Source organism: Physeter macrocephalus, chromosome 14 (assembly GCF_002837175.3).
Source record: "Physeter macrocephalus isolate SW-GA chromosome 14, ASM283717v5, whole genome shotgun sequence".
Classification (NCBI taxonomy): domain Eukaryota; kingdom Metazoa; phylum Chordata; class Mammalia; order Artiodactyla; family Physeteridae; genus Physeter; species Physeter macrocephalus.
In genome coordinates this window covers 4,373,954-4,391,274 of record NC_041227.1, presented here as the reverse complement: position 1 = coordinate 4,391,274, position 17,321 = coordinate 4,373,954, and the positions used below count along the sequence as shown (strand labels likewise).

The 17,321-nt window shown below is 50.9% G+C and overlaps 1 protein-coding gene across 4 annotated transcripts in view; it reads left to right on the top strand.

Annotated features, from left to right (window-relative positions):
* The window catches only part of PCK1 (phosphoenolpyruvate carboxykinase 1), a 68,819-nt gene extending 53,987 nt beyond the window's left edge, over window positions 1–14,832 (top strand). For 3 of the 4 annotated variants that reach the window (XM_055089922.1, XM_055089921.1, XM_055089923.1), the window contains 8 exons: window positions 9,073–9,446; window positions 9,963–10,144; window positions 10,575–10,778; window positions 10,912–11,099; window positions 11,318–11,480; window positions 12,323–12,547; window positions 12,643–12,774; window positions 13,161–13,840. In XM_055089922.1, coding sequence (XP_054945897.1) covers window positions 9,223–9,446; window positions 9,963–10,144; window positions 10,575–10,778; window positions 10,912–11,099; window positions 11,318–11,480; window positions 12,323–12,547; window positions 12,643–12,774; window positions 13,161–13,741 — 1,899 coding nt within the window. In that variant the 5' untranslated portion in view covers window positions 9,073–9,222 and the 3' untranslated portion in view covers window positions 13,742–13,840. Of the gene's footprint in view, window positions 1–9,072; window positions 9,447–9,962; window positions 10,145–10,574; window positions 10,779–10,911; window positions 11,100–11,317; window positions 11,481–12,322; window positions 12,548–12,642; window positions 12,775–13,160 lie in introns of all 4 variants that reach the window. The other variant, XM_028498368.1, reaches the window with a different exon arrangement.
* Window positions 14,833–17,321: the final 2,489 nt, after the last annotated feature.

The window sequence follows — 17,321 nt, the reverse complement described above, 5'->3', positions numbered from 1 at the left end:
TGTAAAATAGATAGCTAGTGGGAAGCAGCCGCATAGCACAGGGAGATCAGCTCGGTGCTTTGTGACCACCTAGAGGGGTGGGATAGGGAGGGTGGGAGGGAGACGCAAGAGGGAGGAGATATGGGGAGGTATGTATACGTATGGCTGATTCACTTTGTTATACAGCAGAAACTAACACACCGTTGTAAAGCAATTATACTCCAATAAAGATGTTAAAAAAAATCAACCATTTTAAAGTGTAAAATTCAGTGGCATTTCGTACATTCACAATGTGACGCAACCACCACCTCTGTCTGGTTCCAAAACTTGCATCACCCCTGAGGGAGACCCCCAACCCATTAAGCTGGATTGACATCATCTTTTAAGGACCCTTTCACCTATATGATTCTATGGCTTTAAAATAGGAACTCAACTCATTCAACTCTGTAGGAAAAAAAAAAACAAAACAACCCTCCATGCTTCAGAGACTTTTACGATTTCCCCATAAAAGTAGAACATCTAAATATTTGTCCCTAACAAACACAGCCAGGATGGATGACTGGGATTGCCAGGGGCACATGATGCCATACAGATCATTACATGACTGGACAGTGTTTTCCTGCTGTTGGAAACTTCCACGCCTGGGCCAGTTGGTGCCCACGAAGTAGCATCCCTGGCAGTGGACACCCAGAGTTGATTTGCGCACAGACTTTTGGCTCCAGGACAAGATATGGGATTTACACTGTTAGTTTCTTATCACCTTCTGGAAAACTGCTGTCCCTTTGATCTTTACCAGGAAAGGGGCATGCTGACCTACGAATTCAGATTCCTAAACTGAGGGGCATTTTTGTGGTCATTCCCTGGGTGTAATGAGCCTCTCCATCACCCCCATCGGTGGTGGGGTGGAGTGGGGAGGTCTCGGGCTTGCAGTTGAGAGCCCTTGCTTGGGAAAATGGCTTATTTGCCCTCTCTGGGTCTCAGCGGTTCCACCCCTCCAATCAAAGAATTGGTTGTGAGTGGTGAATTTCCGGTGTTTTCTGAAACTCCTTGTTCAAACAGAGATCCAATATGGCAGTCTAATTTAATACCCACCACACGGGTGAAGTCAAAGGTGCTGCGGGTGAGGAAGGCTCTGAGCACATCTCAGCTGGCCATTCCCCCTTCCTCCTCCGGGAAGCTTAGAGGGAGGCCCCCAAATCCCTCAGAGCACCGGATGGAAACCACAGACCCTGGCTGTACAGGAACGCCAAGCACTGGTGTTGATGGTCTTTGGAATTTCTGTTTTTATTTTATTGGCCTCAAGGTAACCATTGACCAATGGATGTCAATCAAACTGTCCTCAGAATCCTCTGGGAGACGCCACCCAAGTACACGGCTTTGTTTTTCATTGCTTATCTGGAATGGAGCCGTTCCGCACCGCTCGCCTCAACTGCTCATTCGTCGTGGCCCTGCCCTGGTTTCCATGTTGCCCTCCTGATGGCTCCATCCATGCAGGCATCCCAGAGGCTTTTCAAAGTCTTGCTCCCTCACTCCTCAGGACCCTGGGGACAGATGGCTGCAGCTTAGGACAACAAAAAATGTGTATGTGACCTCAGGAAGGTGCAGCGAAGATGATACCTTTAGGTTTGAAACTATTTTTTTTTTTAGCGTCTGGTCTTTCTCCTTTCAACAAAGAGGTTTTGTATGTGGACTCAACTTTTTAGATGTTTCTTCAAAAGAAGAGCAACTTTGTACATTAGGACATATGTGCTTAAGCGGCCCCGGGAAAGCTGGGGCTGGGGGTGCCTGCGGTGTTTGCAAATGCAGAAACGACAAATGCAACTCACAGGCTGGGCCGGCCAGAGGTGGCCACCAACCCTCCCCAGCCACCTTGGAGTGTGTTGAAAAATCCATGAGGGGGTTTGACTGAAGGTCCTCAGGGATTCCAGCAGCAGGGTGACAGTAGAGCTGCCCTTGCAGGTCCCCGTGGAAACCAATGGCCGGTACTCAGTTCTGAGACTTACTTACAACTAAGCCCGTGGGTAAATGGGGAAGATGCAGTGTCACTGGTCAGCCCTTTGAAGACATTGCTCAGTGGGTCCCCTTTGGAACAGGGAGTCTCCAAGGACAGGGGCAGACTGGAGCCCTAAGACATCATCAACAGAGGGATTAGGGAACTTTGCCTGTGAGTCCTCAAAACCCTAACTTCTCTGTGTATCACTCTTTTCTTCTAGAGAACTCAGTACTTTTACGTAAATCTGGGTCCAATGTTTACTTTTAACATGTTGACAAGGGACACTTGCAAAGGAATAATACCATCCTTCCATCATGTACATGTGTGTAAGGGGACGGCTGGGTGACTCACTGCTCCTACATTTTAACTGAACCAACTTGTTCTCTCCAGGAGACTCAGAACGTAAACACCTTGTAAGTGTTGGTAGCATATAGAACTGCGCATAAATTCTAGTTTCTCCTTTTTGTTTTTAATCTAGGTACTCTTCAAGGGAATCGAACCTATTATTATGGAGCAAGGGCTCCTGTGCCCATGGTATAGAAAGCCAAACTCTGACAGCTGGTGTTTGCAGCACAGTAAGGGTATTTTTTTTGCAGGGCACCAAGCAAGGGAGTGGGAGACAAGCCTCAGACCTACTACTCCCTCTTGGTCTTTGAGTTGGGGGTGTTTTTAAAGGGGAAGAGCCAAGAAACAGGGATTAACCATCGTTTTGTGACATTTCCTACTCATAGTTTCAGGGGTCAGTATTCTCTGGCTTACGACTCTCTGGCCAGGTGGTCCACGGCTCAGGGTCTGTGAGCTCACCTTGCTCTGGAGAAACAACCTGAGTTTGTACGTTAGCGATGAGACCTACGGCAGCAACTTCAGTGCGTTAATGATGCTACCGATGATGACAGCAGTCTTAGTCATCTGATTCTGGTTGATTAGTGTTCAGTTAGCATAGGATTGTGGTCAGAGGAGACAAGAAAGGGAATAAAGTTTTGGATAGAGAAATTAGTCCTGAAGTCGGTAAGGGAACTCAGTTTTAGCGGGGCTCAGTTTCAATCCCCACGCTTGTTTTAACTTTTCCCAAATCTTTGAGGGAATAGGGTGATGACCCCTCTGGCCTACTTCCTGCTGAAATGAGGCATAGTCCTACCTTAACTGGAGGAATGGAAATGTTTTATACCAAGTTGGAAATATTCCTGAGTTGCAGGTCTTGAGTCTGAGTCTCCCACCATGGGTCCACTGTTTTGGTGCAGCAGACCCGATTAGAAGTAGGAGGGGGAGTGACAACCTGAACTTTAATAAACCTTGGAAAAGAGATCTCATTCCCTGAGAAATTCAGGAGAATAAGGCTGAAAACCAGTCTGGACCTGGCACTTCTGGGGAGACTTGTAACCAGGTAGTCAGTTGCCTAATTTTATCTCAGTAGGTTTTAACTTCTGATATGGTATTAACATATACATGAAGGAGCTATTGGTCACTACACGTGTCTCCTTTTTCTGGTAAACTTTATTAATTTAGTTTTTTGGCTGTGTCGGGTCTTAGTTGCAGCACACGGGATCTTCACTGAGGCACGCGGGATCTTTCATTGCAGTGCACGGGCTCTTCATTGTGGTGTGCAGGCTTCTCTCTAGTTGTGGTGTGTGGGTTTTCTCTCCCGTAGTTGTGGCACTGCAGGCTCCAGAGCGCGTGGGCTCTGTAGTTTGCGGCACGCAGGCTCTCTAGTTGAGGTGTGTGAGCTCAGTAGTTGTGGCATGTGGGCTTAGTTGCCTCAAGGCATGTGGGATCTTAGTTCCCTGACCAGGGATTGAACCCACGTCCCCTGCATTGTAAGGCGGATTCTTTACCACTGGACCACCAGGGAAGTCCCTAAACTTTAATCTAAAACAATTTTATTGTCTAGTACTGTTCTGGCTAAAGAATCTAGAGCCTTCTGCTGGGAAGCTATGGCTTGGGCTGTCTCATTTGCCACTGCTATTCCTAAAGTAAGAGAAGCGTTTCCTAGTTACAAGAGGAGAACCTGAGGTCATAGGTTGTGTTTGGCAGCTGCTGGCAGATACTGTTTTGAGAACGGCTGGTGGTATTCTGGAGTCTAATACAGTTCAGAAAATTCAAGTTCTCAGTAATCCAGGAACATGTCTGAAACCACATCCACAATGACCACCCAGCTCTGTTTTGGATGCCTGACCCACAGTTACTCTATTTTGATTTCTAAATGCATTTTTCTTCCTTAATGGTTAAAGCAGATGTGCATGTTCAAATAGGCTGTTCTAGTTTAAACCATGTATAAGCCAGGTATGAGCCCCATACCTCAATATGTGAAAGTTTCTTCTATCATTTCCCCTTTTTGTTTGCAAATTTTCCAATAGATTGAGATGTTTGTCCCTTGCTGCCTGTCTTGGCTCCTTTATTATCCCTTGGTGCTATGCCAACTTTCTGTTTATAAATAAATAAATAAATAAATGTACGTATGTATATATTTGCCTAGTTATCCACATTGGGGTAAAACTAATCCGATGTAGTGAACAAACTCAGAGGTATGCTAATAGGGAAACATTTTATAGGCTGTATATTTTATCAATTATACTGAATTGTCACGAAAACATTGTACATAGCAATAGACTTAAAGCAAGCAGTGATACATGTCATGAGTAATTATACTGTGACAACTTCACTAGAGAATTTTCTTTTTATCCTGAACATTGGGGCAAGAGTATGGTTAAAAGTAAAATGATAACTTTCAGTTTTGAAAGGGAGACAAACATTTGGAATGACCTAGATAGTCAATACATTTCCATCATTTAACTTAATCAGAAAAACTCTAAAGTTTCAAGTTACCAAAATCTGGAGAGACTATTTTTAAGTAGATATTCCTAAAACATAAAAAGTTCCTAAAAATTTCCCTTAAAAAACCTCTTTTTACATTTGATTTACTTAAAGACTTCATCATATCAAGTTATTTTTCTTGCTGACAAATTTTGCAACAGAAATAATATGAACTTACTTGACTTTCAGTCAACCTATAGGTGCAATAAAAGTATGATACTAGGGCTTCCCTGGTGGCGCAAAAAGTATGATACTTAACGTTCATGACTCTGAAGACGTGCCTATATTAATTAAACCAACAAACTTAAACTAACCTTAATACCAAATATTAATTTAATATCGAATACTTTCCAGATCACGTGAACCTATAAGTCACTCGGGTTAGTTTATTTTCTATTTCTGAGAATTATATAAGTGCTTAATTTCCTTTAAGCCAATTAAATAGAGCTCATTTACAAATTAATTGTGGTAAAAGACCATCCAAAGATAAAGACATATTCATAATCCACACGTAGACATCCATCCATCCAGACAGAGATCTAATAGCTTCATTTTAAAACTTAGTCATGAATCAGGTATTACAATATAAAATTTGCTGGTTTATAAATGAGTAAGTTAAATTTAAATTAAATTCTTTCCACCTTTTTGTCCCCCTCAGTTCTCAGGAAATGGAATTATCTACTGTAGATAAGGTACAAGTTCCTGAGAGCCCTGGTAGAACATTTACATCTCAGGCATAGGGAGCAAATAGCAAGTTCTCCTAGAAGGACTTGTTCCTTAGGGTCAAAATTCTGAAAAGATGTTTTATCAAGACAGCAACACCAGTTTTGGGTTGTCCAGTGAGCCTCATCTTGGGAATTCTTCTCCAGAGTCTAAAGAATATTATGGCCATTACGAAAAAATATATATATATATGTATATATATGTATATATATGTATATATATTGGCTTTAGTCATGAAACCAGAACTAAAGGTGGTCCAATTTTGTAGGATGCATCCTAAATGTCTATTTTTAGGAACGGCATTTCTGTTTCCCATGTCTGCCAATTAAAATAGTGCACTTTCTTTAACACAAATATACACTCATACACACACGCACACACACACACAACAAAAGCCAAACCAATTCCAAAAGCAATCTTAGGCTCTTACTTTTATCAAACCCAACCCCTCCCCCAATACCTGGCAATGAGCCCAGGAAGGCACCAATATACAAAGATAAAAGTTTTCGGGGCTTCCCTGGTAGCGCAGTGGTTAAGAATCCGCCTGCCAATGCAGGGCACACGGGTTCGAGCCCTGGTCCGGGAAGATCCCACATGCCGCAGAGCAACTAAATCCGTGCGCCACAACTACTGAGCCTGCGCTCTAGAGCTGGTGAGCCACAACTACTGAGCCCGCGTGCCACAACTACTGAAGCCCGTGCGCCTAGAGCCCGTGCTCCGCTACAAGAGAAGCCACCGCAGTGAGAAGCCTGCGCACCTCAACCAAGAGTAGCCCCAGCTCACCACAACTAGAGAAAGCCCGCGCACAGCAATGAAGACCCAACACAGCCAAAATAGATTTAAAAAATAAAATAAATAAAAATTTTTTTAAATGTAAAGAATCATTTAAAAAAAATAGTCTAAGAAAAAAATGGAAAATTTAAAAAAAAAAAGTTTTCGGCCCGCAACCTTGTGCCGGTTGCTTACCCATAGATGTCTTCCAATCCTCAAACCGTTCCTTTACAGCAAGCCTAAAATATCGCCCAGGGGTGCTGATGCTTGGTCCGGAAGGGAATTCTCCAGCCAGATCCCCAGGCCAAAGGGACCTGGGCTGCTGCTGGATCTGCAAAGGAGAAGCCGCACACCAGCAGAGGGTCCGCGGCCCATCGGCACTGATCGTTATCAAGGGAGGTGCAGAAAGCCCAACTCTGACAGCGGGTGTTTGCAGCAAAGTAAGGGTTTATTTGCAGGGCTCCAGGCAAGATGGGAGACAAGCCTCAGATCCACTCCATCTTGGTCTTTGAGTCGGGGGTGTTTTCAAGGGGAGGAACAAAGAAACGGGATGAATCATTGTCTTGTGACATTTCTGTGACATTTCTTAATCAGTAGTTTCAGGGGTCAGGATTCTCTGATTTATGACTCTCTGGCCAGGTGGTCCATGGCTCGGGGGTCCGTGAGCTCACACTGCCCTGGAGAAACAACCCGCGTTTGTAAGTTAGCGATGAGATCTAGGGCAGCAACTTCAGTGCGTTAGTGTTGTTCTGACATCAGTGTTCTTAGTCATCTAATGCTGGTTGTTTAGTGTTCAGTTAGCATAGCACGGAGTTCAGAGGTGACGAGAAAGGGATCGAGGTCAGAGAGCAAGGGAACAGTTTTGGTTAGAGTGATTAGCCATAAACTCAGCAAGGGGACTCGGTTCTGGGGGGACTTGGTTTAACTATGACCGTTTTTACTGGCAAAATGGGAATCTCTGCCCACTCGGGGAGATCAGCCAAACCGGTGTAAACGTGTGTTCTGTGTATGTACGGTTGTGCCTTTGAATGGCTAATTTCACTGATGTCAGATGCTAAGGAAGTGTCCCCAGCGACGGAGCATCACATTGTGGTTGAAATTAGACAGGACGCTCACTTCTGTGTGGCCGATAGCATCGTTAAGAATGAATTCCAGTGACCATCTAGGCAAATGACTTTAAACAGAGGCATCTCCTGTTGTACTTATACTGAAAGATTCGGCTGGCTGAATTAAAAAGCTGAATAAATGAAACCTAGCGATGGGCTGATAGCTTCGGTGGAAGTCGGTGACACGTGCACACCCAGCGTGGCAGTGGAAACAAAGCCCCGCGGGACGGTCCTCCAAGTACTCCTGGTCTGAGATTGTCGTTCCCGACGCCCTGTGACTGTCACGGCGCCTTGCAGACACAGTCACGGAGCCATCTCAGCTCACCCTCCTCTCCTCCGGGGAGGGGGCGCCCACTCAGCTGTGGAGCTGGCTAGGGGGGTCGGGCCTTGGCCCCGTTCTCCCGACTTCTCACCTAGTGTTCTTGACGCTGGCCAGCAGCTCCATAGCTCATTAAATTCGACTGACGTTCTGACGGCTTGCAAAGCGAATTCTTTGCAGCTGTTATAAAGGTCTCATTGCTCAAGTGTAATCTAGCAAAACCAGCCCCCTCCTCTCCCCGGACGCTAAGATTTGCAAGGGCAACAAAAAGTGTATAGTCGACTCCAGAAATAACTGCATCCAGCCGGGAACTCCTCGGACAATACATGGAAGGTTCCAGAAGGGGCAAAGGTTCCTCACCAGGGGCAGTCTGGTGTGCCGCTCCGAAGCCCAGCGGCTCCTGTTCCAACCCTTCCTCTGCCACCCACCAGCCCCGGACTGGGGAGTAGCCGCTGGGCCCCCTGTGCCTCAGTGTCCTTGTCTGTACACAGACTGTTCGTGGGCTCCACCTCAGATGGTGGCAAGGAGTTAAAGTCGATACAAAGCACTGACAACAATGCTCTGCATTTGTTCATTCGGCGCCCACCGTGTGCCAGGACCTGTGCATACAAAAAGGGAACAAAATAGGCAGAAATCCCTGCCCTCATGGAGTTTCCTTCTATTCGGAGCGAGGGCCGGGGGCACACCATGGACACTCTATAAGGTTAATCGCCCCTAATTAGGTCAGACAGTTGCCAATAGCCGCGCGCCGTGCCGTTGCATTTGGGGGTGTTCTTCCCTTCGGCCTTTGACTGTGGGGTGATACCTCACCACTGGCTCGTTCTACACCAGGCGTACTGCCAAAACCCCCGAGGTCCCCCCCAGCCGGTGCTCTGTCCCACCTGCCTGTCAGAGGGGGGGGCCTGTGTTTTGCATCAGCAGGGGGCTGGGTCAGAGTTTCGTCAATCAGAAGTTGTGTAAGGCTTTGCTGTGGCTGGGCCAGGGGCCGGAGGCCTCCAGCACTCATTAACAGCTATCTGTTCAATGATTATCTCCCTGGGGTTTATTGTGGTGAGCCGGTCCAAAGCGTAACTGACCGTGGCCGTGATCCAAAGACCAGCCCCTGACGTCAGAGATGAGCCTCCCTGGGTGTGGCTGAGGGGCTGGACCTCTGTCCTTCATGGAATTTAAAGCCGGGAAGTTCTGCCCCCAAACACCAGACGGGGCCTTCCCACTGGGAACGCACACTTACCCGCGGGAAGAGCCTTGAAAGAGACCTTTGGGTCCCTGATCCGGATCGTCCAAAGAGAAGAAAGGTAGGTGGAGCTGTTCGTTTACGTCTCTCACAGGCTGCAGTGCTAGCAGGAACTGGCTTTCTTGTTTCCTCCCAGCCCAGCCCCGACCGTCTGGCAAGGTGCAACGCGGACAAGGCGCGTGGAGTTGGAGGGCATCCGTGGTTGTTTTTGTTAAGGAAGCCTGTGCTTTTTCTCTGGCGGGAACCTTGGCGCCCGTGCCCCTCAGCCCAGCCCCGCCCCGCAGAGATGCCTCCCCAGCTCTCAGATGGCCTCAGCTACTCAGCCAAAGTCGTCCAGGGCACCCTGGACAGCCTGCCCCAGGCCGTGAGAGAGTTCGTGGAGAGCAACGCCAAGCTGTGCCGGCCCGACCAGATCCACATCTGTGACGGCTCCGAGGATGAGAACCGACAGCTGCTGGGCCACATGGAGGAGGCGGGTGTGATCAAGAGGCTGAGGAAGTACGACAACTGGTGAGCACAGCCTCGGGCCCCGGCGTTGGCGCCTTCCGCGACGCCGCCGGCCCGGGGTGCAGGTGGGAGGAGGTGGAGGAGGGCCTCGGGCAGGGCCGGGACGGGGCTGTGTGGTTTGCAGACTCTTGAAAAGCTTAGGAAAAGAGCCAGAACCACAGAAACTTAATTTTATGACGTTCGCAGAGCAGCCCAAGTCGTCAGTGAGGGGGCGCATGCGAACGCTCTCTGCAAACTAGGTCCCCGATCCAAAAGAAGGTCGGACAGTCCCTGTCCTAACAGACTAGCTCCTGGTCTGGTGTGCGTCTCCCTGACTGTGTCCCCGGCGGCATGGCTGTGTCCACACTGACGGAGCATTGTTAGCGCGCTGGGCACCGCCCAGGCGTGGGAGGAACGTGATGATGAGTAACTGGTGTCCTCCTGAATGGCGCGGGGCCGAGGGCGTCCAGGGCGCAGATGCCATGCAGAACAGCAGCCCTTCCTCTCCAATCCCAACCTGTGTATTTTTGCTTTTTGCAGCTGGTTGGCTCTCACTGACCCCAGGGATGTGGCCAGAATTGAAAGCAAGACGGTCATCATTACTCAAGAGCAAAGAGATACGGTGCCCATCCCCAAAACCGGCCTCAGCCAACTGGGTCGCTGGATGTCCGAGGAGGATTTTGAGAAAGCGTTCAATGCCCGATTTCCAGGGTGCATGAAAGGTGAGTGAAACGTTTCTTTGAGCAGAATATCAGCAAACCTTTTACTATTGCGTCTGTCCTAATGTCACTTGTCATAGAAACTCCCACGGCCCCAGAGACCCTGACATTCCACATGTGAAACTGGCCGTGTATTGAAAACGTACATCTCAGTTCTGGTTTTATAGACTGTCTTACAGGACCAGGAAAACGGTTTCTACGCAAGTGGATTTAAGATAGCTTGGTGGAACCCAACTGCGCGTTTAGGAAAACTCTTTGATTTGGGGGTTCTGGCCACTTTTCGGTGGACTCTGCTACATCGGGGGCGCCGGTGGCGAGCGAGGCGTGCTGTTGTCAGAGGGGGATCTCGAGAAGGGTCCGCCGAGGGAAGCGCCGGTGGCGGTTTGTGAGTCCGGGGCCATTTCTCACCCCTCCCCGCCCACCGGCCCCGCAGGTCGCACCATGTACGTCGTCCCGTTCAGCATGGGGCCCCTGGGCTCGCCTCTGTCCAGGATCGGCGTTGAGCTGACAGACTCGCCCTACGTGGTGGCCAGCATGCGTATCATGACGCGGATGGGCGCGCCTGTCCTGGAAGCGCTGGGGGACGGGGAGTTCGTCAAGTGCCTCCATTCCGTGGGGTGCCCTTTGCCTTTAAAAAGTAAGCATATTGTTTCAAAATCAAAAGCTAGAACTGAAAAAAAAAAAAAAAAAAAAAAAAAAGCAGAAGACAAGCTTCGGCTTAAACCCGGGCGGGGTGGTGCCCACTGATGTGGGCGTGTCCTCCCGCGCAGAGCCTTTGGTTAACAACTGGGCCTGCAACCCGGAGATACCACTCATCGCCCACCTGCCCGACCGCAGAGAAATCATCTCCTTCGGGAGCGGGTACGGCGGGAACTCGCTCCTTGGGAAGAAGTGCTTTGCTCTCAGGATGGCCAGCCGGCTGGCCAAGGAGGAGGGGTGGCTGGCAGAGCACATGCTGGTAAGATGCCGGAAATTCTAAATGCGCGCTGGAGAGGGTCGGGCAGAGGAGGGGGGGCGGGTGGCGGACCCCTACGGCATTAGAGTTCCGACGGTGCTCCAAGGACAGGTCTAGAAATTCCATCAGTAATGATGATGGAGACACCCTCCTAGACCAAAGCGTGGACCGCTGGGGCAGAAAGGGGCGAAGCGCTTAAGGAGAAATCCCACCTCCAACAGATTCTGGGCATAACCAACCCCAAGGGCCAGAAGAAGTACTTCGCGGCTGCCTTTCCCAGCGCCTGCGGCAAGACCAACCTGGCCATGATGAGCCCCACCCTCCCAGGGTGGAAAGTAGAGTGCGTGGGGGACGACATCGCCTGGATGAAACTTGACCAACAAGGTGACTCTTTCAGGCCCAAGCGTCGATGATAATAATTGAACCTAAGGGAAGTTTTGGCTTTCAGAACGTACCCACTTCTCTTAAATCCACAGTGTTTGGATTTTTTTTTTTTTTTTTTTTTGGCGGTACGCGGGCGTCTCACTGTCGTGGCCTCTCCCGTTGCGGAGCACAGGCTCCGGACGCGCAGGCCCAGCGGCCATGGCTCACGGGCCCAGCCGCTCCGCGGCATGTGGGATCTTCCCGGACCGGGGCACGAACCCGCGTCCCCTGCATCGGCAGGCGGACTCTCAACCACTGCGCCACCAGGGAAGCCCTGTTTGGATTTTTAATTCCGTTATTGCAGTTCTTGCAAAAGCTCAGACGTATGTATTCCATCAGCGTTCTTTAATCTCATATCAAACCTGGATTGAAATGGGACCCTATCTTGCCGCTTGTTTGTATAATAAATTGATTAAAATAGCTTGGTGGGGGACTTCCCTGGCGGTCCAATGGTTAAGACTTCACCTTCCAGTGCAAGGGGTACAGGTTCGATCCCTGGTCAGAGAGCTAAGATCCCATATGCCTTCGGGCCAAAAACCCAAAATATAAAACAGAAGCAATATTGTAACAAATTCAATAAAGACTAAAAAAAAAAAAATAGCTTGGTGGGAAACTGGTGAGGAAGAAAGAGTCCGAGTTGACTGATAATGCTGGGATGAGAAAAGAGAAATCGATTCTAGGGAGGAGGATAAAAATAAAAGACTTGAGAATTTGGTACAGAAATTAGCCTGGCCAGCTGTAAGAATATATGTTATGCTTTGCTTGGTGTTTACTTCTACTATAGCTGGTTTAAAACTTTCCAGGTAACTTGCGGGCCATCAACCCAGAGAACGGGTTTTTTGGTGTCGCTCCTGGAACCTCTATGAAGACAAACCCCAATGCCATCAAGACCATCCAGAAGAATACCATCTTCACCAACGTGGCCGAGACCAGCGATGGGGGCGTTTACTGGGAAGGCATTGACCAGCCACTGGCCTCGGGCATCAAGCTCATTTCCTGGAAGGGCAAGGAGTGGGACCCCAAGGATGGTAAGCGCCCCCCTCCCCGGGAGGCCCGGGGCCGCAGCCCATGGGCGTGTGTGTCGGGCCAGACGCTCAGGGCCTCTCCTCTCTTGCTGCTGTAGGGGAGCCTTGCGCGCACCCCAACTCGCGGTTCTGCACCCCTGCCAGCCAGTGCCCCATCATCGACCCTGACTGGGAGTCTCCGGACGGCGTGCCCATCGAGGCCATCATCTTCGGGGGGCGCCGACCTGTGGGTGAGGCTTCCCTGCGTTCGGGCTGGGGACCGGAGGACGTGGCCCACTCTCCCCTCTGCCGTGACCCTGTCGGAGGGTGTCGGGGATGCAGAGCTTCCTTTCCAAAATGGCAGGGTAATGAGCAAGCTCCGGCGTAGAACGTCCTCTCTGGCCACCTAGAACTTCTGGGTCCTTGGTCCTGTGATGCCGCCCCCAGATTGACTTTGGCTGCGTGGCCTCCTGCTGTAACGTGATGTGGCGGCATCTGCCCTTAGCTCTGGGGATGCAGAATTAGCTCAGTTAGAAAGACAGCACACAGCTGCGTCTTTCCGTTTGTGGTACAGCATCGCCGGCCGAGGGGTCTGGGTGTCGAGGCCTGTAAAGAACGTTTCTTTCTCCTGCTAAAGGCATCCCTCTGGTCTATGAGGCTCTCAGCTGGCAGCATGGTGTGTTTGTGGGTGCGGCCATGAGATCGGAGGGCACGGCAGCGGCGGAACACAAGGGTGAGTCCGGCCAGAATCTGGAGCCGCCGAGAAGGGAGATGGACTGCTCTGTCTCTGTCTCTGTGGCTCTCTGTCTCTGTGTCTCTCTGGCTCTGTCTCTGTGTCTCTGTCTCTGGGTTCCCTCTCTGTCTCTGTGTCTCTCTGTCTCTCTGTCTCTGTGTCTCTCTTGCTCTGTCTCTCTGTCTCTGTCTCTGGGTTCCCTCTCTGTCTCTCTGTCTCTGTCTCTGCATGTCTCTGTCTCTCTCTGGCTCTGTCTCTCTGTCTCTGTCTCTGGGTTCCCTCTCTGTCTCTCTGTCTCTGTCTGGCTCTGTCTCTGTGTCTCTGTCTCTGGGTTCCCTCTCTGTCTCTGTGTCTCTGGCTCTGTCTCTGTCTCTGTGTCTCTGTCTCTGGGTTCCCTCTCTGTCTCTGTGTCTCTCTGCTCCATCTCCCTGTGTCTCTCTCTGTGCGGAGAGGTAGGGAAAACCAGGTCGCCACGTCCGCAGTGAACGTGCCGGCGGCGCCCTCTGAGGCACCGTTTACCAACAGAGCCCCTGTTAACAGGCAAAGGCATCATGCACGACCCCTTTGCCATGCGGCCCTTCTTCGGCTACAACTTCGGCCAGTACCTGGCGCACTGGCTTAGCATGGCCCGGCGCCCCGAGGCCAAGCTGCCCAAGATCTTCCACGTCAACTGGTTCCGGAAGGACAAGGCCGGCAGGTTCCTCTGGCCGGGCTTCGGCGAGAACTCCAGGGTGCTGGAGTGGATGTTCGCCCGTGTTGGCGGGGAAGGGGGCGCCAAGCTCACGCCCATCGGCTACATCCCCGACGAGGGCGCCCTGGACCTTCGGGGCCTGGGGGACGTCAGCATGAAGGAGCTCTTCCACATCTCCAAGGAGTTCTGGGAGGAGGAGGTGGAAGACATCCAGAAGTACCTGGAGGAGCAGGTGAACGCCGACCTCCCCCGTGAGATAGAGAGCGAGGTCCTGGCCCTGAAGCAAAGAATCAGCCGGATGTAATCACACCCAGACCTCACCTGGTCCTGCGCCTCCAGTCCATACAGTGCAAGCGAGAGAGAGAGAGAGAGAGAGAGAGAGAGAGAGAGAGAGAGAGAGAGAGAGAGAGAGAAGGAGGGACGGGGCTTCCTAAGTTCTCACTGCCTGCAGCACCGCAATGACCGCACCCAGGGGCCAATCGAAAGACACCCCTTAATTTTTCTGATAAGACCACAGCAGAGTAAAGCTAGTCACTAATGAGGCTGTGGAGGGAAATCTCAGCAGGCTCCAAAGTTCACTACGCAACGCACCTTTGTTCAACTTAGGGACACTCAGGCTCAGAGTCTGTTTTGTTCTTTCTCTTTAGCTGTATCAGTTAGCCGGAATGCACAGAAGAAGATACATGAGCCATATATATGTGTATGTGTGTGTGTGTGTGTCTGTGTACTGTTGTCTAAAGCACATTTAATAACTCTGGAAAAATCTTGGGCAAGATCACCTACTAGTTGTTGCTAGAAAGCGATGTTGCTTTGTTATTAATATGTGTGTTTAAATTATTTTTATATACCATGGTTCCTTACCTCTACATAATTTCAACGTTTTCCCTTAACACTTCTTGGAAAAAAAAATCACAAAATAAACTTTTGTCGAAAAGATGGATTTGTTTGCTTTGTTTTTCTTATTTGAACCACCAAAAACAGGGAACTCTGATGAAACCCTTTGTGATGGACTCTCCTGCAAAGAACGCAGGACGGGCAGGACCCGCCTGACGGAGGGGTTAGGTGGGGTTGGAGGGGGCAGGACAGAGCCAGGTGGGGAGGTGTGAGCAGAGAGAATGTCACCCAGAGGTGACACGGTGCCACACTTTGGATTTTCTGAGTTAACCACTGGTTAGCGCCTAGAAGCCGCTAGTTAGTGTCCTTGAACAGTCCACAGACCTCTAAATGGTGGATCTTGTGTAACTGGAACAGGAGCATTTAAAATGTGCTTTTTGACACAACTTTGGGTCTGGGGGCCCGGCTTTCCACAAGAATTATATCGTGGCTAACTTCACAGGTTTTTGTCAATAAACACTTTTTTGAGCAATGCTTTTCTCCACTGTCATCCATAGGGGAAGAGAGTAGAGAGAAAAATACCCTTCAGAAGAAACAGCAAAAGGGCTCTCCAGGCATTGACGGAGCGCCTTCTGTATACAGAGGGTCGTGCCATGGGGGCGCTCACAGTGGGCTGCCTCAAGCCCTCCCCTGGGCCCTCTACTTCCGAGGTTTGTTTATTGGGTCCTCCGGGCGATCCGAGCGAACCGCACACTGGACGGGGCCCGCGCGTTCTGTAGATACACAGGGCCTTCTCTGGTTGCCGTTCTCCTTTCTGGGCCGGCTCTCCCGCTCCGCACGCGCCAGCCGTGCGTGTTCTCAGGGGGGTCAGGACGCCTTGGCTTTGCTCGCTGCCACAACTCACAGGCTCGCTGGTTCCCCATAAGTCCTCTGTGCCTTGCAGGCACCACGTGGAAGGTCAAGCTGAGATCCCCCCTATTTTATAGGTGGGGAAACCGAGGTCAGACGGGTCCGTCGGGGCTGGGAAACAGCAGCCAGAGTTTCCTTCTCCTTTAAGGCGTTGAGAGCTGACGGCGCTCTGCCCACAAAGTGTCAAGTTCTGATAGCAAAACCACTGACGGGAAAAACCATTAAACTCAATTAAACGCTATCTGCTGTATTAATTTAAATCAGTGGCTTTCAGACTTGTTTTTCCTTTTTGCTGCAGAAAACTCGCTTGACATGTACTCTGACTCAGAAACCCAGCAGCTAAGGGAGACACAACAGGAGGCTGGGCGGGTGTCGGGACCCAGGCCCCCTGGCTTCCTTTTTTCCACCCCCTGAGGCAGTTCCTTGGACCCCTGAGAGGCCCTTCCAGAATACAGCGTGGGCACCATTTTTAAAATGCTTGCCCCTGGCCCCGGCTTCCCGTTCTAGGCCCTCGGTAGGCTTCAACCCTTTTCGAGCAAAGCCAGCCATCTCAGAATTCCCTGTGCACGGCATCACCCACCCAGCCGGCAGACTCTTATATGACCATGCTGCCACCTGGCCCAGGAAGCCTGGAGGATAGCCTGCAGGAGGTGCCGGGAACCAAAAGGACTCAGCACTCGCCACTGGCGCCTAAGTCAGCTTCCGAAACCCGTGCCCACTGTGTTCCACCGCCAAGTCCTAGCTTCTGTGCTGGGCCCCGTGGCCGCAATACTCAGGCCACTGTGCCCCTGACGGCTGACAGCACAGTGTTGTGTGCCTGAGCTCGAGCAAGGCAGGAAGGCAGGTAAGGCCAAGGCCGTTTGCAGGCGGTCAGGCTGAGGCCCTGAGAGCGGCCCATTGGTCAGGGTGGCACGGGGGTGAGAATGAAAACTTAGCCTCCCCGTTCCCGGTCAGCCCTCCCCACAGTACCCACGAGTCCAAATCAACACGGGGACTGATGTTCTCTACTGGAATCCAGTGTAGGAGCTGCCCCCTGACCTCGTGGGTTCCCGGAGCTCTGCTGGGGTCTGGGTTAAAGAGCAGAGCACAGTAGGTACATAGCACATATTGAACCAGGGCAACAAACCTGTCCCTATGTTCACCCGAGGCTCTGGGGGAGAATCCAGGGGAGCGGGGCAGGGGAGGGGGAGGGGCCGGGGGCTCTGGGAGCCGGAAATTGCAGGGCCCTCTCCCCTTGCTCCCTCTCTCCTTTGGCCCACCCTAACCCAGAGCCCCCAGTCTGCCCCTGCTCTCGCCCCTCCGGGTGCCACACAGCATGTTCCTTCCCAAGCTTTAAGGCCACAGGCAGGGGCCCTGGAGGCTTCTGGGCCTGCTCCCCTGCCAGGGTGGTGACCTCTTCTTTGTCCTCACTGCCAGCAGTTGCAGCAACAAGGGACCAGGTTCCATCATCTATGGGAAAGGGCTGGCTGCCTGACGCCCCCCCCTCTCCTGCCCTCCTTCCTTTCCTCAGGGGTAGTAAATACTGGCAACCTTGGACACCTCCCAGCCCTGCCTTTGGCCAGCAGTGTTACCTGACGTGACACCCTGATCTGTGCCGTGACACAATAATACCTCTGCTGGAGTCCAATGAG